A 25895-nucleotide genomic window follows, 5' to 3' on the forward strand; every position below is an offset into this window, starting at 1 on the left:
GGTGTCATCTGGAGGCTGATGAGGGTCTAAAGCTGTCTTCAGTGTTTACCTTTGTTCTCCTGATGGAGGGGGGAGGCAGGATAACTTTTGTCTTTGTAAATCTATGTCCTGCTTTTATGCAAATAGAGAAAGAGCAGAGAGCTCTCCTAAATCTGCTGCTTCTTAATTGTCTTAGCTCAACACGCCTTCGTATTTTGGGGAGGCATATTATGGTCTCCCACTGCGGTGAGCAGAATACATCTGTTCTCCCTCCCACCAGCTCCATCGCAACCAAGGCTAAAAGGGTCACCTCCTGCCTCCTGCCTCCTGCCTCTAGCACGACCCCACTTAACCCATACGAGAGGCCTGCACTCTTCTTCTGTTTGGCATCCCCTGAAAAGAAGTTTCCCCAGATGCTCCCAGTGTCCCCATGGTGACACAAGGAACAATCTTGGGCTAGAAGTCAGGGTCCCTTATCCATCCCAGAAGGGCAGAGTCTCTTAGACAATTCTTTAATCTTTACTGCTCTTGGTGACTCAATTGACTCTTTTCTTTAGGCAGTCGTTCCCTTCCTTATCTATTTCACCTGTCTTAGAGTGACAGTAGGAAACAGAGTTGTAGAAGAAAAAACTATGAAATTAAAGTTCTTACAGAAATGTGAGTTAGAATTGTAATAGTTTAACAGGAGGACTTACTTGTGCCATGCACTGTGTCAAACTCTTGCATGCCTGACCTCATTTAATCCTTACAGGCCAGGCACAATGGCTCACGCCTGTAATCCCTACACTTTGGGAGGCTGAGGCAGGGGGGTCATTTGAGCCTAGGAGTTTGAGATCAGCCTGGGCTACATGGTGAAATCTCATCTCTACAAAAAATACAATACATTTTGCTGGGCATGGTGGCATGTGCCTGTAGTCCCAGCTACTCAAGAGGCTGAGGTGGGAGGATCACTGGAGCCTGGGGAGCTCGAGGCTGCAGTGAGCCATGATTATGCCACTCTGCACCCCAGCCTGGGCAACAGAGTGAAATCGTGTCTCAAAGGAAAAAATAAATCCTTACTACCCTTGAGGAGGTAAGAGTTACTTGCAACGGAAAGATGAAGAAATGGAGCCTCAGAGAGGTTAAGACACTTGGCTAAATTTGCACAGCTGGTGAACAGACACTCAAAAACGAAGTAGCTGTTTCCCAAAACCATGTTCTTAACCACTTCCTCACAGTGTGTCCCTTGGGGGGCAGATGATTAGAGAAGATCCCATTTTTCTTGTTTTAGTCATTCCCAGGGCAGTCTCTGGCCCCAGCACTCTGAGCAGATCATTGAGGAAGTGTCTGGTGCCCTTTGCATTTAATGAGTCCCTTTGATCTATGGAGTTTGCTGAGCTCTGCAAACAAGATCACAGTAATCCTCCCAGCCCAAATGCTGGAGCCTCAGTAACTGGGCCAGAGGAGCTTGTCCTTTCCCATACCCTGGGGCCTGTTCAATTAGTAGCACACCTTAATTGTACATCGCTGATGTGCTCAGTTCTAGGGGGTATGTAGGAGCAGCTCTAATCCCAGAGCATTTGAAAATGGTGAAGTGTCAAACTGTGGATGATGATGGGAGACTTGGCTGAGGGTCTGAGCTGGGCCAGGAATTGGGGTGGGACCTGGAGAAGGGGAGACTTACAGGCACAGGTGCAGGTGGGGCAGCAGGATCCAGAGGATGGAAGGTGGATGAGCAGAGCGGGTGGTGAAGCTTAGAGTCTGACGCCCGTGTGACCTTGAGTGAGTCATTTAACCTTTCTCCTCAATCAGGGATATCTCTTATATTGAGAGAATTTTACTAGGGTAGAGGGGGCGAGAATTCATCTCAGTGTCCATGTAGCTTTTAACAGAGCTTACTGCAAAGAGCGTCTTCCTAAGTTTAGCTTGAATCCATCTGGCTCATTTCCACATCTGTTGTTCTTGGAGACATACAGATCTGACCAGTAGTTGGCAAAGAGTCCCTGTTAAAGCTTTTTAGAAGCCCTAAACACTAAAAAGATGATGGGCTTTCCCCGAAATGTATATAGAAATACACTAAATCATAACCTACAAAATTTGCCTGAATGCCAGAGTTAACATAGCTTGTTTCTCTGGATTCCACCCAACCCCCACAGCAAATACCCAATCATTACTTCCTTTTTCCCTTTACCAAAGTTAAACTTTTCTAACAGTTTGTTGTCCTTGCTTTATTTTCTTCTTGTTGTTCTTTTTTTATTTTTTTTATTTTTTTTTAGATGGAGTTGCGCTCTGTCGCCCAGGCTGGCACTGCAACCTCTGCCTCTGCCTCTGCCTCCTGGGTTCAAGCAATTCTCCTGCCTCAGCCTCCTGAGTGGCTGGCATTTTAGGAGCATGCCACCACGGCCAGCTAACTTTTGTATTTTTTGTAGAGATGGGGTTTCGCCATGTTGGCCAGGCTGGTCTTGAACCCCTGACCTCAAGTGATCCACCTGCCTCGGCCTCCCAAAGTGTGGTATTACAGGCGTGAGCCACTGCACCTGGACCATCCTTGCTTTCTAATATTTGTAATGCCAGAAGCAAGTCCCTATGCTGCCTTTTGGGGTTTTCTTCTCCCTAAAGGAAAATGAATGTTTCGCTGGAGGGGAAGCAGCATAGTCCTGGCCTCTTGTCCCTTAGCCACGTACTGGGATTAGGCCAGATCACGCTCCTCCTTTCTCCACACAGATTAGCATGCTGAGGCTTGGGGGGCTCCCATGAGCCCCAATGGTCCCACAACAAGAGCCCAGGTCTTGTTATCAGCTGTGCCCCAGGCAGCAGCTCTTCCTGCCTTGTCTCTTGGCTGCTGCTTGGGAAGCAAGGCGTGGAGACTTCACTGTCGCTCAGCACCGTTGCCAGGGACCAGAAGTAATGTCTCTTACCTGATGGGCAATTTGACATGGCTGCTTAACAACCCGATTAATCAAACCCAGCTCATCCTGTTAGAATTAATGAGCCTAGGAAATACTGCCACGAATAATGAGGAATTCCGCCCCGCCCCCAGCATGTCTCTCCACTCACCCCCTCCTGTTTCTTTTCAGAGCCATATAGCAGCTCCTCAGTACAAGGGCCCTTAGGCCTTGATGGGTGTGCCGAATGCCCAGCAACATGGGCATCTCCAGCCTCTTCTTCTCTCCAGGAGGTGGCTGCCTACCTGTAGTCAAAGGCTGGCCATGTCCTAGAGAAGCAAAACTTCTCATTCATAAAACAGATACGCATGCATTCAGCTCTCAAAGTTGGATTGAGTATCAAACTTTACCAGGCCCTTTACTAGATGTTAGGGCTGCAAAGATGGATAAGATATTGTCCCCGTGAGGGGCAAACGAGGCCGTGCTATAACAGAGCGTATGGGAAGGGCCTGGAGCCACAGCAAAGAGGGCCTGTTGTTATTGGAGGAGCAGAGTGGGGAACCAAGGAGGGTTTCACGGGGATGAGCACCTGAGCATTTCTGCCAAGTTCATTCATTGCACAAATACAGAGTGCCAGGCACTGAGCAAGATGTTTGTTCCCAGACTTAACAAAATGGACGTGGTTCCCATTCTCATGGAGTGGGCATTCTCATTCCTGTTCCTCAAGGCAGTGCAGGCAACCTGAGAAGACACTTGATTTATTTTTTCATGTACTTATTCAAACGTGAAAACTTATTTAGGGCTTGGCACTGGAGGAAAGGGGTGCAAAAATGAATACCTCACCCTGCCTTCTGGGGCTCCTCTGGTGGGTAGACAGGGATATGCATAGATCCTCATAATGATGTGCCAAGTGTGCTAACAGGGATGTGCCCAAGTCACTTAGCATAAGGCACTCAGAGCTCAAAGCACTGTGCTCAACCTGGAGAAGTCAGGGACCACTCCCAGTAGGAGGTGGCATTCGAATAATCTTGAAGACAGTAACAGCTGACAGGTAGACCAGGTGTAAAAGGACATTCCAAACCTCAGCCAGGCCACAGTGAGATCCTTGAGTGATAGGAGTTGAAATGGAAAAGAAATATGATTCCAGGAATCTTAGAAGGAAGAGCTAGTTCTGCAGTCTGCAGCCACGTGCATGATTACAGAGGCAGATAGAAATCCATAATTTCAAGACCAGCCGGGCAACATGATGAGACCCCATCTCTACAAAAAATAAAAAATTAGCCCGGCATGGTGGTGCATGCCTGTAGTTTCAGCTACTTGGGAGGCCGAGGCCAGAGGATCACTTGAGCTCAGAAGATCAAGGTTGCAGTTAGCTGCGATCATGCCACTGCACTCCAGCCTGGGCAGCAGAGTGAGATCCTGTTCCAAAAACAACAAACAAACAAAAAACACAGGTTTCAGCCACGGTCATCTGACATATGGTCATGGGAAGTTCTGGAGAGTGAGCCCAATGCTGCCGTCCACTCAAAGGAAGTTTCAAATCCTGACACCATCTTGCTCAGTTGAGTCCTCTGCCTCTCTGATTCCAACTCCTCCAAACTGGCTTCCCAGCTACCCCCAGCCAGGCCCAAGGGTGGCTGGCGGGACCCAGGCCTTCAGTGAGGGCATTTGTCCAACCTCCTAGATCCCCACATCTACACTGTCTAGAGCTGATGGTGGCTTTCCCTTTAGCTTGGGTCTGAGCCTTCCAATTCAGTCTCCACTAGCTAGCTTTTGTTATTTTGTTGCCTGTCTGTCCTTGAGGGCATTTGAGTTTGCAACCCTTGGCTGAGCCTTTACAGAGACACTTCTGCAGCCTGACACCCCACTGTGAACAGCAGAGGCTTCCGCAGAAACCAGCCCGCTCATCTTCGTAGAACCCTAGTAATTAATAGTACTGTGCTGTATCAAGTAGTAGCAGGGGCTCAGAGCCGTTAGTTGTGCTGCAACATGGCTTGGCTCTCATGGTGGGGGTGCGGGAGCCCAGGCCTCCTCCGTGGAGTCTGGCGCCCCCAAACAAAGCCTGTGGCCTACTTGGGTGGCCCAAACCAGGCTGCAGCTGCCACCCTCTCGCCCATCACTCACCCACCAGCCACTGTAGGTCTCAGCCTCATCGCCTTGTGCTCTCTCCCTGCAGGGGGAGCTGCTGAGCCCGTGCCGCTGTGATGGCTCGGTCAAGTGCACACATCAGCCTTGCCTCATCAAGTGGATCAGCGAGCGGGGCTGCTGGAGCTGCGAGCTGTGCTACTACAAGTACCACGTCATCGCCATAAGCACAAAAAATCCTCTGCAGGTACGACCCAGGGCTGCCTGGTGGGGTTGCTGGGCCTGGGGCTTCCACATCACCTGCTTCAACAGGAGGCTTACTTCACCTTAGATTCAGGACAGTTTGAGGAAAAGGAAGGAGATGGGCTGGGTGAGCAAGCACGGTGGGTGGCGTGGGGCAGGAGGGGATGAAAGGACATTTGTGTTTTCTCTTAAGCTTCAGCAAGAAGAAGAGGAAGAGATGGGGCAAAGAGAGGGAAATAGATACAGAAGGAAAGAAGTGTGGAGAATCAGAGGGAAAAGGGAGAATAAGTAAGTGAAAGGATGAATAAATGAATGCAGAAAGGAGAGGAAGAAAGAAGGAAAGGAAAGGAAGAAATGAAGGAGGGAGGGAAGGAGAAGAAAAAAAGAGAAAGGCCAGAGGGCAGAAGAGAACAGGAAATAGAAAGACAGAAGGTGGGAGGGGTGAGGAGAAGGACTGAGATCAAGCTATGGGCTGGTAAAGAAGAAATAAGAAGAATAGACTCACTGGCACTTCTCACACATCAGTGTGCATGTAATTGATCTGCAGTCTTCTCAAAATGCAGGCTATTCAGTAGGTCTGGAGCAGGGATGTTGTATTTGGTAGGTCTGGAGCATCTGTTGATGCTTCTGGTTCAGAGACCACACTTCCAATGGCAAGGGACAGAGGGAAAAACAGAAAAGAAACAGGAGAGGGAGGCAGAGAAAAATGGGAATAAGAGCAATAAGAAATAGAAGAAGCGGAGAGAATACTAAAAAGCTACTGTGGAAGGGCAGGCAGGGCCAGGGTGGAATGAGGGCCTGCCACACAGATTCAGACAGAACTTAGGGCTCCTCTGCCTGCCCCCACCACTCTATCCCTGCCCTGACACATCCATTGTCCCCAGGGGAGCTGGCACACCTGTGCCGCCCTCACGAATGCCCCAAATCAAGCAGCTCTCCTTTGGGGAGCACACACATACAAAGAGCATTTTGCTTCTGAAAATACCTCCACATATGCATGATCAGCCAAATAAGCTGCCACATAATCAATTAGTGAGCACGAGAGTGAGGATGGGGACTTCAGCTCCTGGCACAGTCTCACTCCTCCTCTCTGGGGTGGTGGTGGAGGGGGGAGTCCTGAAAGCCCAGGAGGGGTAATGGCAGTTGGGAGGGATGGTGGCGTTGGGGTCTTTGCATGGAGGAGCACCTGGAAGCACCCACAGCTATGGTGTCCAGGGTGTTTTATTTTACACCCCATGGAGTTTTACATGGGGCAATCCCAGGAATGAGTGTGTATGTGTGTGTGTGTTGCACACACACAAGTGTGCTGGGGTTGCAGGGCATTTCTGTAAGGTGGCACTAAAAGCCCCAGGCACCTTAGCCCTCTTAGTACTATACCAAGGGGTCATAAAGAGGTGCCTTTCCCTGCTGCTGGTTCCATCTTCAATTCATTTCAAAATCTCAAAGTGTCTTAAAATAGCAGTGTCACGAGACAGCTGACTCCACATCCTCTGGGTTCCAGCGGGGGTCTGAATGCCTTAACCCTCCCCTTGCTTTTCAGCCGGCTCAAGCCTCAAGAAAGGATCAGATTCCAAACTCATGAGCCCACCCCCAAGCACCCTTCCTTGGCTCCACCCTTGGCTCATAAAGTGAAAATGCATTTAGGGATAACTTTTTCCTGGGGGTAAAAAACGAAAAGGTTATTCTAATCTCCCAAGTCAGGTAAGCAAGTGGCAATGTTAGCAATATGGATCTATAAGGATCCATATGGATCTATTCCTGAGTCCCTACCCTGTCTTCCACTGTGAGTTTCTTGACACTCACTGCTGGGGGCTCCCTCTGATTCTGTTGCTCCTGGAAATGCAATGGTGTGTGCTCAGTAAATTCCATCTCACTTCTGGATAGCACTGGAAGAAGGAAGTAGTTTAGATTAGAAGCAATTTTGTGTGGTTGTGGTCCAAATTGTCCCAATTGTACGTCCTGCGCTCCTCAGACCCAGCAACATGTGAGACAGCTGCCTGCTCAGTACAGTGGGCAACTTCTGGGCTACTATGCCCCAGCCCAGCTGGATCATTGGCAGTGTAGGATGGAGCTGGCAGGCCCCACCACAAGTGGGTGGAGCAATGGATGGGAATCCCAGGCCTGCCTCTGCTATCAGAGAGGGGAAGCTCCTTCCAGGACTCCTGGTTCTCTTACCTCCTGGTTCATGCCCTGGACAGAGTTATGAGAAATAGGCCACGCATGGTGTCTCACACTTGTGATCCCAGCACTGATGGGAGGCTGACGCTGGAGGATCACTTGAGGCCAGGAGTTCAACACCAGCCTGGGCAACATAATGAGACCCTGTCTCTACAAAAGAAATTAGCTGGGAGTAGTAGCCCATGACTGTAGTCCCAGCTACTCGGGAGGCTGAGGTGGGAGGATTATTTGAGCACAAGAGGTCTAGGTTGTAGTGAGCTATGATTATGCCACTGAACCACTCCAGCCTGGGTGGCAGAGTGAGATCCTGTCTCAAAAAAAAAAAAAGTTGTGAAAAATAATACACTGTTTCCTGTGTATTATTTGATGATGCCCATGGGGCATCATCTCAGCAACCCTCCAGAAGCAATATTTCCAGCCAGAAGAACCACTGAAGAAGGAGGCACAGCATGGCCCTGAGAGTCTAAAGGCTTCATGGCTGCTTCCTACCCTCTCTTTGTTACGTGTGAATTGCAATTATTAATGAACATTTAGTTAGTGCTTATTAGGGGCCAGTCAGTGTTCTAAATATTCACATATATTGTATAATTTAGTCCTGGAAACAACCCAGTGAAGTGAGCACTATTATTTTTCCTAACCTACAGATGAGACAATGGAGGCACAGAAGGGTTCAGCAATGTGCCCAGGGTGACACAGCTACCGAGTGGTGGAGTGGATGTGGGGGTCTGACTCCTGGGTCCCGGTCTTAACTTCTGCACAGGCATGTTTGGGAATATCCCTGCCTTGACATGCTGATCTGTATTTTTGCTGAAACATCATTAAGAACGCCCTTCAAAGCACTGGTTTAAGAGTGATTTCGTTTAACATAACCCTCTAGGAAGCAGGAAAGACCAACTATTTCTATTTTACAGAAAGGAAAGTTGAGGGTCCTCATGATTGATTGACTTCTCCTAGGTCATATTCAGTGCGTACGAGTGGAGCCCAATCAGGATCGGGTCATCTGATCCCTCAGTCGGTGCCCCTTCCTGTTCTGAGACACACAACATCCAGTCTCTGTGCTCTTCCCCTTGTCTCTCCATTCATTGGTGCTGCAGGATGGGAGTTCAGGGTATGGAGAAACCTCATGACACTGAGATCAGAGTGGGGATCTGGTGGCAGCCTGGTACCCCGGGTGCCCATCTCCCCCTCCCAGCCCTCCTGTGAGTTTTCAGAGCTCGCTCACTCTCTGCTTTCTCCCTCATCTCTGTGGAGCCTCGTATGGGACAGACAGGAGAAGAGTGCCTTGTCCATAGAACCCCACCCTGCTCCTTCGTCACGCTTCACACTGCAGTCAGGAGCCCAATTTAGGTTCCACAGCTGGCTTCAGAGCTGGTAGAAGGGGCTTTAGGGATGAAGAGAAGCTTTCTGTGCCTCTATATTTGGCATTTTTGAAGTCTAGAGGAGCAGGAGAAAGTGAGGATGACGGATGCCTCAATGGTAGAAACAAAAACTCAGCCAGAAGCCCTCTTTCCAGGCAGCAGGGCAGGCCCTGGAAAAAGCATTTGTTGTGCGTGAAAGAAGTCTGTATGATGAAGTCATCTTCTGGAAAATCCTTTCATTATGTGTAACCCTAGGCGGGGGGAAACAGTGGAAAATGTAAAGGCCCAATTACCTGTAATGGAGGCTATCTGTTTAATTAAATGTAGAGGCTGATGTCCTATGTCTGGACCAGCAAGTGAAATGCTTCCCAACAGTTAAAATTCCCTGGAGGCCACTGGGCAGGCCAATCCCAGCTGCAGCCAGAATGAATCAAATGCTTCCATCCGGGTCTCCCTGTTGGCGGAGGGAAAGTAGTCTGCCTTTCCTCAGAGTTCAGAGTGAAATGCTTTCTGGGGGTGTTCTTTGCAGAGTGTTATGCAAATCTGTCCAGTCGGAAGGTGTCCTTCCCCCTACCTTCCCAAATTTGATCGTGTCAGTCCTCTGCTTAAAACCATTCATATCATCACATCTACACTTAAGACAAAGCACAAAGTCTCTGCATATTCTACAAGGTTCTGTGTGATCTCTCATTCTTCCTTTTCCAGTTGTCTCACCCCACAAGCTCTTTTACTGTCTCCACTCCACCCACTCTTATCTTCTCCCAGGCTTTTATCCTTCCCATGCTTTCTTCTGGCACAGGCCTTTCCACATGCTCTTCCCTCTGCCAGGAGCAGTCTTCCCTCCTTTCTTTGCCTAGTAACCACTTGGTCAGCTCAAGCATTGCTTCCTCTGGGAAGCTGAATCCCCCTATCACCGGCTCTCACTGTGCCATGTTCCTCCCTGACTTACCCTTGATGAATTGCATGTGCAAATAATTATATTGTTGTCTAAGGTCCCTACACTATAAGCTCCATGGGGCAGGCACCTTGTCTATTTTCGCCTAGGGCTTCATTGCCAACAGCTAGCATAGTGGCCAGCACATACAAAATACTCAATATATATTCCTTGAGTAAGTGCATGAATAAACCGCAAGTTAAAAATCTAACTCCTGGCTCCTTCAGACCTGTACTGCCTGGACCAGCCATAGAATCATAGAATTTCAGAGTCGAAATTCACCCACACCCTAGCCTTTAACCCATCTGTCAATACTGCTATAAGCACAGGGCTTTTTCTGTTAAAAAAATGAAATAATAGTGTTGATATACATTCAGTAAATTATAAGCTGTTTTTCTTCTCTCTCCCACATCTTATTCTCTCGTCTACTGAACTGGTAATCTCTAGCATAGAAATTAAGAGGCATGCAAGGTGATGTTGTAGAAAGCAAGAAAAAATAAAAATAAAAAACAAAAAAGCCTGTGCACTCTCAGCACCTATTAGTGAGAAAATAGACTGTGTTTCTCTGAAAAGAATCATCTAGGGGCAGGCCGGGCACGGTGGCTCACACCTGTAATCCCAGCACTTTGGGAGGTCGAGGTGGGTGGATCATGAGGTCAGGAGATCGAGACCATCCTGGCTAACACAGTGAAACCCTGTCTCTACTAAAAAATACAAAAAAATTAGCCGCGCGTGGTGGCGGGTGCCTGTAGTCTCAGCTACGCGGGAGGCTGAGGCAGGAGAATGGTGTGAACCCAGGAAGTGGAGCTTGCAATGAGCTGAGATTGTGCCACTGCACTCCAGCCTGGGTGACAGAGCAAAGACTCCGTCTCAAAAAAATAAATAAATAAATAAATAAAAGAATCATCTGGGGGCCTAGAACACCACCCTCACTAGCTCTGCATTTTCATTGTTCCCTCCATTTCTCTGTGTATATCATAATCAAGTCTAAGGGTCTTCCTTTCCAGCCATGCCCACCTAGAGCCCCCTCCTTACAATGAACTGTGATCATTTGGTGTGACAGAGACTTCCTCTGCATCAAAAGTTCAATGTGAAATTCAGCAACCTGCAAAATGTGCATTGTACCACAGGTTGGAAAGCCCTGGCTTAAATCTTAAATCAGAGGTGAGCTGTTGGAGCAGCAGACAGAAGAGGGGTGGGAATGGGATAAGGGCATCCAAGCAACTGCTAACTGGCCGCTCTCTCCCCTGCAGTGGCAGGCCATCTCTCTGACGGTCATTGAGAAGGTTCAGGTTGCAGCCGCCATCCTGGGCTCCCTCTTCCTCATCGCCAGTATTTCTTGGCTCATCTGGTCAACTTTCAGCCCCTCGGCAAGATGGCAGCGCCAAGACCTTCTCTTCCAGATCTGCTACGGGATGTATGGCTTCATGGACGTGGTGTGCATAGGTGGGTCTGGGGGTTTGTCTCCATGGAAAGTGGGGAACCATGTGCTTGTGGGATGGGCAGATCCCTCAGGATCCCCCACTGTGGGAGGCCGAAGCAGATATGGCCCCAGGCTTGAGACCTGGGAGCTCAGGAGAGGCCAGAGGTTTGGATTTAAGGGATGGATGGGAAGGGGGAGGAGGCAGGGAAAAGAAGGAAGATCTAGATCTTTCCCAAACAAACTTGTCTTGCACAGTTGAAGATAAAGATGAGGCTTGCCTCTAGGAGGATTTGAGAAAAATTGTTGGTCTATGCACCTCAAGCAGGATATGCATGGCCTCCTCTCCACTGTGCACCCTACACTGCCAAGCATGACAAGGGATGCCTGCCCATTTCATTCCATTCTCTTCACAGCAAACTGCCTAGAGACAGCCATGGTTGAATCTGCCCCCACTCCCTGCCTTATTCCAGCTTTCTGTAAGCCTGTTTCAATGCCCTGAGTTTCTCTAGTCCAGTGGTTTTCCAGCTTTGTGTAGCACTGGGGCCTCACACACAGCTCCAGGCTCCCCCATCACACCAGGGAATGGAAAAGGAATGCTGCACAGAGGGGATTCAAATCCTCACTCCTGTTTCATCATGGCTTCTGTTCTTTTATCTATTTACATGTATTTCTGTTCCAGATAAAGTTTTGTTTAAAAGGTTTCAGTGTTTTAGAAAAAAAAAATATTGGAAACCCCTGCTTTACATCCTACTCCTTCCCTGAACCCACCCGCAAGTTTATATTCTTCCTTTCTTCCGCCATGTAGTTTGGGTGGTTGAGGGCTGGGTCTTTCCCCTCCCTCCCCCAACAGATGATTGTGGCTATTGACTCTGAAGACATGGTCCAAGCAGCTAAGGAGGTGGGGGAGCGCTGGTCAGATATCCCACCCTAGAACTCTCAGGTTATCCCCTAAGTCACAGTCCTGGGAGCATTAGAGTTCCACAGTTATCCTCTCCGGGTGTTATTAGCGTGTATATTGTATTAAATATGCTACACTTCTCTGTTTGGCAGAAAAATATCTATTAGCTAGAATTTGGCTGGGATGATGTTTGTGTGAATTTCTTTGGAGTTCTTTAATATTAGGGATCAGAAAAGCCTGGAGACTTAGATACTGGTTGCAGCAACCAGAGACCAGGGATGCTGGAACTTGTAAACTTCTCTAAGCCATCTTGCTGTCTCTCCACGTTAGCTAAACCAATATATCAACTCCAAGTTCAAGAGTCTTTTAATTATAGCACCTAGCCAGTGAGAGAAGCAGACAGGTTTGGAGGACTATGAACGGGGAGCAATTTGACATTGATGCATTCTAGTTTCTTTCCCCCTCCCACCAAACTCCCCTCCTACTCCTGCTGAGCCCTGGATTATTGATGCCAAAAGCCAGGTGTGTCTCCATATGGAGGTTTACAGCAGCTCTGGCATGGAAGGGGGAAACAGTGGAGGGGCCCCTCTAGCTGCCCTTCATTCTCCTTCAGGCAGGCTTTAGATCAGTCTCTGATGTGTCCTATAAGACATGCTTTCTGTCACATGATGTATTAGTCAGCTAGTCAGCACTGGCTACAGTAACAAACAATTCCACAAATCGCAGTGCCTTACAACAAACATTTATTTCCCATTCAGGGATTTGGGAGATGGCTTTGGTTCTGCTGAGGTTGGCTGGGCTTAACTTCTGGTTGTGCATTGGGTTCAGGCCTGCTCTGAGTGTCTCCTCATGCTGGGACCCAGGCTAAAGGAGCAGAGACTACTGGGTGTGCTATTTTCCTAGATGAATGCAGGAGCACAAGGGGGCTTGGTGGAAACTTGCAAAGCATCTCAAAACGCCTGCTCAGAACTAGTGCACTGTCCCTTCTGCCCACAGCCTATTGGCTAACATAAGTCAACAGTAAGCCCAAAATCAATAGGGTAACAGGTCAGGGAAATAAGTTCCTTCCCTGGAGGGAGCACGGACAAAAGAGAGGAGCATAAATACCCGCTACCACCAATGGCTCTACAGATTTGAAGACCGAATTGAATATAGAAGAGACCATGTCATCGACCAGTCTGGCTTGCTTGCTTTGCATCTGAGAGAACTGAGGCTCAGAGAGAGGAAATAATCTGCTCAAGGTTCTTATCTGGGATTAAAAGCGAGGTCTCCTGACTCACAACCCAGTGCTCATTCCATTAGCTCTCTTGCACCAGATAGCAGGAGCCCCATGGTGTGACCTATGGAAAACCTACAGATGCCACCTGTGACTTTGAGTGCACCTGGGCCTACTCACAAGGGGGCTGTCACGCATAGGTCTGTTCCCCATGGCTCTGAACCTCCCAGTGCTCCCGCTCAGCCTGGCCTGGTGTTCTGGTCTCTCCTTCTCATGGTGTTTCTCTCTGAGTAGGGCTCTGTGCCATCTCTCCTCCTCCTCCTGTTTCTTGGCTTTTTTCTAGCTGCCTGTCTTTTCCCTGGCACACTTCTATCTCTCTAATTCTTTTTCTTATACACATGTGGCACTCAGTCCTTCAGTTTATTGGGAGAAGCAGAGTGGGCTGAATATTGAGAGTTTTCATTGCTTTCCTTTCTTCGGAAAACATAATAGCCCAAGATGCAAAAGCACGCCATAATTTATCCATTCTGTGCCGACAAGCCAGTGACTGCTTGGAGACAGCTATGGGATGGGAGAGGGAATGCAGAGGGACCCTAATTGCTTTCAGTGTCATCCAAAAGTGGTGAGATCTATTGACATTTAGACCATCTCACCTTTAAGGAGTTCAGACAGCTCTATCATTGCATTGATTATGATAAGAACCTATACCATTTCAGAGCATGACCGCAGGGGCAAGGATTCATCTTCCCGTTTTTCAGATTGTAAAATTCTGAAACAGAAGCATTTGTCTTAGGCTGACTCCTACAGCAGAGTAGAACTCTCAGTTCAGTGTTTTCATAGGAGAGGTTGTCCACAGGGGAAAATGCTGGGACAAGAAATAAAAAGGAGTAATATGTGATCTTGCAAGAGAGTGGGAAGTGCAAGGCATTGGCAGGAATCCACAAACAGGTTCTTGGGGTTGCAATGATGGGGATTTTAATGATGGTAAAATGATGATAATCAGTAGTGATGATGGTGGTTTGAGGGTGAAATTCAACTTCTCCTTCTGTGCAGTATTCTGTCCAGTAGAGGGAAACGCATCACACTGCACAATTTGGTGCAAAAATATCCACTTTTTAAGGGCTCTCTGGAGGAAGAATCGGGTAGAGCCTGCAATGCCTGCCAGGGATATTTTTATTTTAGGCTCAACTAGACATTCTGACTCATGGGGACTTCCAGAGAGCACACTTGGCATTAGATTCACTCAGGGCAATGTAGGACAGGAACCACAGCCTCTGGGATGGCAAGTTGGGCTTACCTCTGCAAGGAGTCCTCACCGCACTCCACATCCTAGTCCCCGACTATTCTCTTGGCTCCCAAACAGTAGCTCAGGAGCAAGAAGATGAGACCCACAACCATGGGTATAGGGTCCACCTGAGCATCATTTCCAGGGTTCCCACAGAAGTCAAACTCAGTTCAGGTCACTGTGCTCGGGGAAGCCCAAAGCCACAGTCTCCCAGCAGGCATTCCCAGTAAAGCACCCATCAACCAGGGGTTGCCCCCAACTCAAGTGATGCTGTAACACAGCCGACACTCCACCTTCATCAAATTTCCAGAATGCCAACCCAGGGTGCAGTTTGCTTTGAGAGAAGGAGAAAATGTCCCCATCACCCTTCTCCCACCACCTCCTGCCTCCATCCATGAACCTGGACCTCTGGCCACCCAAACCGGATTTACTGAACCAATGAGAGACAGAGAAGCTAGAACAGGGAACAGAGACCTGGCTGGGACTGCCAGAAGGAGGCGCAGCATGGTCTTCTTGCTGCACGAAGGCGGAAACAAAGGCAAGAACCATGGGAGGCATCTATCTTACATTTGAGGCATTCTACAGTTTCAAAACCTGATAAGTCAGTTAAGTTAGTTTGCTTCCATGAAAAAGGGGGAAGCTTCCCTTCCAGAAGTCCTGAGAGAGTGGAAGAAGATAATGTGAGTGGGAAGAGGAAGAGGAGGCTCCCTGGCAGAGAGAGAGTAGAAGGCATTTCAGCAGAGGGGCGTCTTCTCAAGAAATGCTGGTTGAGGAAAACGTTGACAAAAAAGCATCAATATCCATAGGCCCAAGCTCCTTGGATGGGTGGAGCAATTCAGCACCTGAGATAAAAATGTTATCATCAGGAGAAAAGAAAACGAGTCTGGCCCTGTGTTGGCTTTGAAGGCCAAGTAAGAGAAAAGGAACAAACCATCTGCTACAATGAGTCTCTAGACTTTCTTTATATTTCAGACACCAAGGACAATTTGTTTATTCCCTAAGACTGTTAAATGGCCACAGATAGTAAAGAATATGAGTAAACATAAAATGGATGGTTTTAACAAATTGTTCACAATGTATTTACCTTTCCTTTTGGAGCGGTGTGCTGAGGGACAGCTCATGAAAGTGGGAGGGACTCCAAGCAGAAACTTCACGGAAAGCCAACAGCAGCTCTGCAGATATGCCCTGCCAGGAACCCAGGAGGATGCGGTGTAGGATACTGCCTGCTTGCTGCTCGTGGAGCTGCTTCAACCCCATCCATAGCTGTATCCATCTGACTGGCTCTTAGCGGTCAATGAGAAGACTCCAGAGCAGTGACTCTCGGAGAATGGCTCAGTGCTTACCAAAGGATTTTGCCTGAAATTACTGCCAGGAAAGTCTGAGCTCCCTATTTGATACAGCACAGCTCCAGCGTTGAGAATGATGTCTTTAGACTTGGTTATACCAGAGGGTTGTACAATTACTGACACAAGCTGCCTCAACAGACAAAGCATCTCTTAGCTTAGGGTCCTAACTTTCTAGACTAATGCGTGCCACTGTGAAAGCCAAACGTAAGTTGCTTTGGATGGAACAAACTGTGACATCCCTGCAAGAACAGAGAGAAACGGATTAGCTCCAAAAGATAAGCAGGGTAAGTATTAGGATGCATATTTAACAGGTGAGGAAAGGCTTAAAGCAACTGTGCTCCAAGTCACACAGCTAAGAAAATGGTGGAGCAGAGGATTGGACCAAGAACCTCTGGCTCTAATTCCAGGGCTCTTTCTACTATCTATTTCTTCTCTGATTGCTCTGTAAAATTGCAAATGCAGAGTTTGGTTAGGGAGGCAGGTTGGGGGGGAAATTAGTCCAGTAATATTTTGACCCTCATGATAACTGCTGGTAACAATCAGAAATTCAGTGAGCCCCAGCTGCTCCTGTCCTATATTCAGGGTTTGGGAGGTTAGCCATTGTTGCATCTCCTTTTTGATTGTGCTATGTTGACATCAATTGAGAGAGAAGCCTGAGAAATTGAGATGAAATTTGATGGTTTATCTCCCTATAAGACACTCTGATGAAAGATTCTTCAGGTGGAAGAAGCTAAATCTAGTTAACATGAACTTGGGGAATCGTTTTATTCATTAATTTAAAAATATTTATTCAGGCCAGACACAGTAGCTCACACCTGTAATCTTAGTACTTTGGGAGGCCAAACTGGGAGGATTGCTTGATACAGCCTAGGCAACATAGGGAGACCCCATCTCTTAAAAAAAAAAAATTAGCCGGGTGTGGTGGTGTGCACCTGTAGTCCCAGCTACTTGGGAGGCTTAGATAGGAGGATTGCTTGAGCACAGGAGATCAAGGCTGCAGTTAATTATGATGGTGCCACTGTACTCCAGTCTGGGTGACACAGCAAGACCATGTCTCAAAAAAAAAAAAGAAATTATTCAGAGGAACCTGGGTATATATGCTCAAATGAGAGAGTCACCTGCTTTCAAGAATCTTTCTTCTTGCCGGGGAGGAAAACAAGGTAATCATTGAACCCCATATAATAAGAGCTGGGACTGAGGTCTGAACATAAGAATGAGTGTGAGCCCAGGAAAGAGGAACTTGAGTCGGAGCGGGTCATATCCATTCCTTCAGTAGCTTTTGTTTGCTACCTTGTTTTGTTCCCAAAACTAGAGAACATTCACAAAAAGATGATAAGACACAATTCCTTGCCCTCAAGGAGCTCATAGTCTACAAATAAGTCACAATCCAGGATGGGCTGTTCATGGTACAGAGGAAGGTAGAGCAGAGCAGAGAGCAATTGACTCTCTTGGGGGAGTCCAAGAAGTCTTATTGAAGGAAGGAACCCTATCCTTGAGCTAGTTTCCAAAGACAAATCAAAGTTCATCCAGAAGAGGGGGAAAGAGTATTTCAGGCAAAGGAACTAGCATTGTATGGAGGTGCAGAGACATGAGTGAGCCAGGTATGCTTAGGAAATATTGGGCAGTCTGTATGGCTCAATGCAAATAGTTAGGCTGGGAGGTGGGTGATGGGCAAGGAGCTTGGAGAAGTTGGCCAGGCCAAATCCCACAGAGTCATGGGTCATGTGCTAAGCCACTCAGATTTGACCCCACTGGTGGTGGGGAGGCATTGATAAAATTTCAAATGGGGAAATATTATCAGATTTGCATTTTAAATTGAACTCTAATTCAAATGGGGAAATATGAACAGATGTGCATTTTAAACTGAACTCTAGCAACTATGGAGAGAATGGGTCAGAGGTGGACAGAATTGGGAAGGGAAGGACTTCGTTGGAAAATGCTTGTAATAGGCTAAGCAAGAAATAAAGAGATGCAACACAGTGGCAGTGGGGAAGAAGTATAGGGATGACCTTGAGAGATACTTAGGATGTAGATTTGATAGGGTTGTTTGGGTCCCTCTCAGGACAGTGAGAGTCCCAGGGTGTGACTTGAGTGGGGAATGGGCACCACAGTGGAGCCTGAGAATGGGATGGGCAATGGATGGAATAAAGGACAACAAAAGGGTATGTCCTTGGCAAAGGCACCAAAACAAAAGGACTATCTTAAGCCTAAAATCCAGGCAGAGAGGCAAGAGCCTCTCTAAGCCAAGAGTTTGTAGTAGAAGATAAACAATACACATGGAGTACATTATGGAATACAAGGAGGAGAAGGCAGTACCAAGAAGAGGTCTCTTTGTCAGGGTAGAAAGAGGGAAAGGCCTTTTATAGCACACAGGTGGTCCCCTCCTGTCACATAGAGGAACATGTTGAGGGCATTGGTCCTATTCTGACAAGGGTTTGTGACTGATGGGGTTGGGGCTGGTGATAAAAGAGGGTTAAAAATCTCTGGTAGGCCAGACATGGTGATTAATGCCTCTAATCCCAGCATTTTGGGAGGCTAAGGCAGGAGGATCACTTGAAACAAGGAGTTCAAGACCAGCCTAGGCAACATAGTGAGTCCTCATCTCTACAAAAATTTAAAAAATTAGCCAGGCATGGTGGTGCACACCTGCAGTCCCAGTTACTCAGGAGGCTGAGACAGGAGGATCACTTGAGCCCAGGAGTTTGAGGTTATAGTGAGCTATGATTATGCCGCTGCACTCCAGCCTGGGTGACAAAGTGAAACCTGTCTCAAAAAAAAAAAAAATCTCTGGTGGATGCCTAGGTTTCTGTAGGCAGTTGGATGATGAGGCTTGAAGACAGATTTGGAAGTGAACAATAAAAGGTGTTTGAAGCTGTGGGTTTTGATGAGATAATGTAGTGCTCAGAGAGTAGGTGGCTGAGGACAGAGGACTAGGGGACACTAACCAAGTAAGGGACGGGTGAAGATAGAGAATGAGAAAACAATAGGAAGGACTGAGTCACAAAGGCCAGAGTGGTGGGTTTCCCAAGTGGAAGCCGTGCTACAGAATGGCCCAGGGCTCAGCTTCTTACTAACCTTGTGACCTTGAGGAACTGGCACTTCTCTCTGCTTCCCTTTCCTTGTCTATGAAATAGGATAATAACACCATCATCAGAGGGCGGTTCAGAGGCTTGGGCACTGTGGCAAATGTAAAGGAGTGTGTCCTTGTAATTATCAGGGACCAGGTAGGAAGCGCTTGATCAGGGTGGATTCCCCTCAGAAGGAACACTCAAGAAAGGTTGGCCGAAACTGTTATAATCAGAATGCAGCCATAGCCTAGATATAGAAATCACCCAAACCTGTGTCCTCACGTCTTTAAAAGTCTGCTCTTATTTGGAGCAGTGCTTTTTCTTGAAAGTTCTTTGTTCCCTCACCCGTGTCCCCTCAATGAGAAGATCTGATTACATCTAATGTCCTCATTCCACCTGCCTCCTCTTCTGTCATCTCTAATGATGCTGTCCTCTGCTGCAGAGGAGCTGACAGAGCCTCCCAGCAAAGAAATGGGGCATTCTCTGCTCCAGTGGGTCAAGTTATTAGGATTTAACAAGAGCAAATTAATTAAGGGCTTTGGCACCAAAAAAAAAACCATTTTTTTAACTCCACAGACGTAAAAGATTGGACATCAAATAGTCAACTCTGCAAAAATGAGGCTCTCTTCATCATGTTTGTTTTTAACTAGTGATTGAAATGGGTTAAGGGGAAGGAAGGAAAGGAATGTTCCTGAGATTACTTCCAAAGCTTTAAAACAGTAGAATATGGTAATCGGCTAAATTATAGAAAGTTTTTTTTTCAAGCTTCCTCTGTGTGTGGTCCCCTAAGGTTCTTTTCAGTGATTTAAAGATGCCTGGCCCCTGTCCTCTGAGATGAAGGAATTTAAATCTCATTTTATAGCAAATAGGCAGAGGGTGGGGGCAGCAGGATTGTACAAACATTTTTCTTTCAAACCTAATTTTAATCCACGTTAACTACAAAACATATATATGCTACAAAAATTCCTTCTTCTCCTCCTAGCTATAAATGACTCTACCTGTAAAACCTTTTAATTTCCTGATTAGGAAACTTGGAACATTTGTTGGAGGCAGCCTAGTGCAGTACAAGAAACTAGGAAGCAGATCTAGGTCTGAAGACCAGAATAGCCACTATATTAGTCCATTTTCACACTGCTATAAAGAACTTCCCTGATACTGGGTAATTTATAAAGAAAAGAGATTTAATTGACTCAGTTCCACATGGCTTGGGAGGCCCCAGGAAACTTACAATCATGGCAGAACTGGAAGAAGACACCTTCTTCACAAGGCAACAGGAGAGAGAAGAATGAAGGAGGAACTTCCAAACACTTACAGATCTTGTGAGAATTCACTCACTATCACAAGAATAGCATGGGGGAAACCGCCTCCATGATCCAATCACCTCCCTCCCTTGACATGTAGGGATTACAGGTCCCTCTCTTGACACGTGGGGATTACAATTCAAGATGAGACTTGGGTGGGAACACAGAGCCAAACAATATCAGCTACTAATCACCTCTATGGCCTTGGACAAGTTACTCCCTCTCTCTACAACTAGTTCCTTATCTATAAAATGAGAGGGGTGAACCCGACAACCTCCAGGTTCCTTCCAGGTCTGACATCCCAGGATTTTTATGTCACCTCCACACTGAGATGCCAGGGCTTGCAGAGGCTGACACTTGTGGCCGTGGGGCATCCCCAGCAATGTTGGGCTGGGCCACAAAACTGACATGAGAAGCAGCAGCTGTAGAAACTGGTGAGATGATGCCCATCCACGTACTGTTACTTGCATGTGGCTTATCTGGTTTTCTAGATTCCATTGTTAACTCCTTCCTACCCACCCGGGGCCTCCTGTGACGGCCACCAATCTCCACAGCCAAGTGGCTGGATGCTTAGAGATGAAGATGACTGATTTAGAAGCAGATGCACCAAATGAGCACTGCCCCTTTCCAAGGAGACCCCTCGACAGGCACTTCATTTATCCCAGTTGTGCTGACAAAGCTCAACATATTTTAGGAATATTTCTTGGGAACTCTCTTTGGCACAGAACAGATTCAGGAGTGGCCTGTCTGTTGGCAGTGGGTTTGTGACTAGAAATAGCCCCAATTTGATACATAAGGTGGATGCTCAAGCCAGCTAATACATTTTGGGGACAATATGAAACATGCCATCAAGCCACAAACTTCTTTTCTTGTGTGGCCCCAACCTAGAGCTGTAGGTATGTTAGTTAGGGTACCTTCAGCAGATATAAAAAGATAAGCCCCTATGTGTCAGTGGTTTAACCCAATAGAAGTTCCTGAGCAGTAGGAGATTCTCTTCCAAACAGCAATTTGGAGTCCCAAACTCCTTCCATCTCTGGGCTCCACAGGCCCCTAGGGCTGCTGAGTCTTTTGCCTCCGGCTAATAGAAAATTGAAGACAGCATGAGTAAGTCATCTTCTGCCCCAGCCCTGCACACGTTTTCTCTCAATACCCATTTCTTTTTTCTTTCTTTTTATTTTTTATTTTTATTGGGCAAACCTCATTCTATAAAATCAAATTAAATGAGTGCTCCCTAGACCCATTTCTTAAATGCTGGCCTGGCTTGTGGTCACATTCAGTACTAGTCACCTGGTCTCACCTTGATGCAAAAAGCTAGAAAATGTAACTTTTCAGTGGCAACTTTATACCAAGGAAAGGGAGTGTGGATTTTAGTGGACCGTTAGCCATCTCTGTCACAGAAGGCCAACCCCACTGAGCAATTTCCAGAAATGTTCTGAACTGGGATAACCCAATAGGAGTAAATACCCTATTTCCAAAGGGCAATACTTGGGATTTTAAAAGACAAAACTCTGATTCGATATAGAAAGGTGTTGGCATGTTTACTTAAATAAACTACTTTTGTAACTTTACAGTAACTTTATAATAAGCTTTGTAATTTTATAATAGCTCATGTGACATGTAGCCTGGCCATACCTGTGTCCAGTATAAAGCTGCACCCTGGAGAATCGTGGGCAGGCAGTGATGTTGTCAACCTGGCCTCTCCCAGCAGTACCCCCCGAACCCACCCAAAATAGCTGGTTATATTCATTTCTTTCAACCCTTGCCTGATATGTGCTTTGGTCCATGTTCTTAACAGGGCTGGGCACTGGAGGAGTGGAATCTGGAAGATGGGTGGTTGGCAATGGTAGGACCTCAGAGTGAGACACTGCTAAGCCTCACTCCATAGCTCTCTGACAGTGGGGAATTCTGCGGGGAAGGAGAGTGCCTCTCTGTGGTTGGAGAGGAGGCACCAGTATGAGAATCAGTTGGTCTCTAGAGTGCTTTTTACCTCTAGCATGTCATTCATCCATAAACAATGACTTGACTGAGGGTTGGGGAGTCAGGAGATGAAAGAGCAGGTACTTGTGTTGGGGACAAGGTTGCCAATGAAGAAGGAGGAAGAGAGATGAGTGGACTTTTCTTGTGTCCTGTAATCTCCCCCACAATAGTCAATATCATGTGGCATTGAGTGTTACATGTGTCCCAGGCACAGTACCAGGTATTGGCACGCAGGACTCATTACTTTATTTAATCTCATAACAACCCTATGAGGAAGGGTTTACTGATGAGAAAACTGAGTCTCAGAGAGAGGAAGTCCCTTACCTAAAGCCGCAAGGTGAGTAAGTGGCAAACACTCTGAAAGCTTAATATTAATACATACTCACTGGTAAGTTAACTCTTAGTTGTGGGGCACAAAGATCTTTGGGTCTAGGAGAGGAAGTGTTTATTTCTTCCATTTCTTCCCATTTCCATGTCTATGACATCTGGAAGTAGATTACTTTTTTAAATTACGTATAACAATTTTTGTGATCAAAATTTAGAATCTTCTGTGAGGGATAAAAACCATTTCCTAGCCTAGCAGTCCACACACAGGCAGCATCAACCTCACCTGAGGTTTCTTAGGAATGCATATTCTCAGGCCTCAGCCCAGAGCTACTAAGCCAGTAGGCCTCCAAGATTGCAGCCTGGGAATCTGTCTTAACAAGCTCTTTGGGTGATTCTGATGCACAGTAGAGTGTGAAAGGCAGCTGGGTGCAGTGGCTCATGCCTGTAATCCCAGCAGTTTGGGAGGCTGAGGCAAGAGGATCGCTTGAGTTCGGGAGTTGAGACCAATCTGCAACATGGCAAAACCCTGTATCTATAAAAAATACAGAAATTAGCCAGGCATGATGGTGTGTGCCTGAAGTCCCAGCTACTTGGGAGGCTGAGGCGGGAGAATCACTTGAACCAGGAGGTCGAGGCTGTAGTGAGCCGTGATCGCACCACTGCACTCCAGCCTGGGCAACAGAGAGAGACACTGTCAAAAAAAAAAAAAAAATGTGAAAAGCAGTGTTCTAGAGTTGTCAGCAACTTTTATGTCACTTAACCCAGGCCACTAGCAGGACATGGAGTGGGGGTGGGATTCTGATGACCCATGGAGCTTGCAGCTTTATGAGGAAGAAGAGCCCCGGAAGGTGGAGAGACATTGGAAAGACGAAGGAGACAATTCTTCTAGAACTGGATTTCCCACAAATAGAGCCCAGGGTTGGGTACATTGTAGGTGAGCACTAGAAAACCATTAAATTAAGTATTAAGACACCAGAAAGGACTTAATCAAAACTTGTTGGGTTTCTGATGTTACTATGCCCCCTCATTTCCCATTTTCTCTTCCTATGACTTTTCTGCCTCTGTTCACCAGCAGCCTTTCTTCCTAATCGAATCTAGTTTATTTCTCTATCCACTGTCATTTCCCATCCCCCTTCCCTTTTTCCCACCTCTTCAACCTTGGCCACGTCACCTGCTCCTATCAGATGAACCCCAGTCATCTTCCCCTGTTTCTTCGATATGCTGCCACCCAAGAAATCAATAAGAAATTTGTAGAGCAGGGAGCAGAGGAAGGGCTGTGAAGAGTGGATTTGAAAGAGGTAGTTTGTGCTTTTCCCTCTTTTGCCAAACAAGCATTATCTCGAAAAACAGGTCCACCTTTCTCACCTTCAGCCAACTATCCATTAAAATGGTTTAACTACTTCCTGAACACTAGACAGTTAGATAATTGGAAGGCAGCATTCACACCAGAAATTTAAGCCACACTCTTCAATCAGGACAAAATTGTCTGATCAAGAAACTAATTAAGAATCAAATGTAATGTCCCTTACTGGAAAGAGTGAATTTGGGGCTTCAGAAGATCCCACTTGTCTGTCTCCAGACCTCATCTCTTCCATTGTACCATTACACTCCTGGTGCTGTGTTAGCTGCCGGAGATTAACCAGACCTGGCTCTGTCCTCGAGGGGCTTACAGTTTGGAGAAAAGAGCATAGCAATGTTCAAACAAGGTTTGTGTGATAAATGGACAGATGAATGGCTTCAGTGCCAAGGGCACATTCAAAAGATTGGCAGAGATGATGGGAGTTGGTACAATTGGGAGAGGGTGAGAGAGTGGGACAACAAGGAAATCTCTTTGTTCAGCATCTATCAGGCCAGAGCAGAGGGTCCACAAGTGATCTTCAGGAGATTTAGTACAAGGACAATTTGAGTGTCTGTTTTCTTTCCCCTCCAGAGAGATGGTCCTTCCCTTCATTAGATCCTCAAAGGAGTGTGATCCAAACAAAGGGCTAGAAACCCCTGAGACTACTTCTTTTTTGATGAACCTTGAAGACTTGTTGAGCGAGGCATGATTTCAGACACAGTTTGAACACTGGGGGAGAAAGTGGCCTTGCGGGTGGCTCTGGTCTCCGAGATTGCAACCTGTTGGAGACTGAAGAGGCTCTGAGGTTTTGCACCAGGAGGCTGGGGTGACTCATTGCTGTTTGCTCCAAGCCGGCTGCTCCCCTGGATCCTCAGTAGCTGTGGGATGAAGCCCACCATGTGATCATTTCACCCACCATCACAGGGCCCAGCTCCTGGCAGCCTCACTCTCTGCACCAGCGTCCCTTTCCTGCTCAGCTCATCCCTACATCTGAGCTCGTCTTCCCAGCCCTTCACCATGCCCCCCTGCACTTCATGGTCCATCATTAGCAACCTCCTCTCTGTGTGTTCCCTCCAGCTTTCCTACCTGAAGCATGGCTGTGTCCTGAGAACACCATTTCCCTCACACTGGTGGCGGCTGTTCTTTCCCCCATACACTGTGTCTTGTGGGGTCTGGAGGTAGGGCCCATGTCCTTCTTGCTTTCCATTACCACTCGCAACTACTTCTCTTCCTTCATGCTTCAGAAGCCTCAGCCCCTTTGAAGTCTTTCTTTCTTTCCTTTTTTCTTTCTTTCTTTCTTTCTTTCTTCTTTCTTTTTCTTCTTTCTTACTCTTTCTTCTTTCTTTCTCTTTCTTTCTTTCTTTCTTTCTTTTCTTTCTCTTTCTCTCTCTTTCTCTCTTTCTTTCTCTTTCAGGCAAAGTCCTGCTCTTGTCACCCAGGCTGGAGTGCAGTGGCATGATCTCGGCTCTCTGCAACCTTCACCTCCTGGCTTCAAGCAATTTTCCTGTCTCAGCCTCCTAAATAGTTGGGATTACAGGCGCATGTCACCATACCCAGCTAATTTTTGAATTTTTAGTAGAGACGGGATTTCACCATGTTGGCCTGGCTGGTCTTGAATTTCTGACCTCAGGTGATCCACCTGCCGCGGCCTCCCAAAGTGCTGGGATTTCAGGCACGAGACACTGCGCCTAGCTGAAGTGCATCTTTCTTTACCACCCATTTTCCCTTCTGGATGCTGTTGGCTGCTGGCCGCCTACTCAGTCCTCAGATACCCTCATGCACCTGCTCATACACTCCCCCCACTCCTGTCCTCAGCACTACATAGATCAGTGCTTGGCAGAGATGGGCCTGTCCCCCGGAGGCATTTGGAAATGTCTGGGGTTTGTTCGTTTGTCTGTTTCCTAATGTAGCTGTACTGTAGCATTTTCACTGAAATGTATATTGTTTTGTTATAAAAGATTTCCCTTTATTATTTTTGTTTTATATTATCTGTTAGGGCATTATATTAATTTAAAAGACATAGTAGCTATGAATTTCATTTCAGGATAGGAATGGTGATATTAAAATATATTTG

The 25895-nt window shown here is 47.0% G+C and overlaps 1 protein-coding gene across 1 annotated transcript in view; it reads left to right on the top strand.

Annotated features, from left to right (window-relative positions):
* The window catches only part of MARCHF4 (membrane associated ring-CH-type finger 4), a 110142-nt gene that overhangs the window by 79285 nt on the left and 4962 nt on the right, over positions 1-25895 (top strand). The window contains exons 2-3 of the mRNA XM_032754575.2: positions 5020-5175; positions 10895-11087. Coding sequence (XP_032610466.1) covers positions 5020-5175; positions 10895-11087 — 349 coding nt within the window. The remainder of the gene's footprint in view (positions 1-5019; positions 5176-10894; positions 11088-25895) is intronic.

Source organism: Hylobates moloch, unplaced genomic scaffold, assembly GCF_009828535.3.
Source record: "Hylobates moloch isolate HMO894 unplaced genomic scaffold, HMol_V3 SCAFFOLD_1, whole genome shotgun sequence".
Classification (NCBI taxonomy): Eukaryota; Metazoa; Chordata; class Mammalia; order Primates; family Hylobatidae; genus Hylobates; species Hylobates moloch.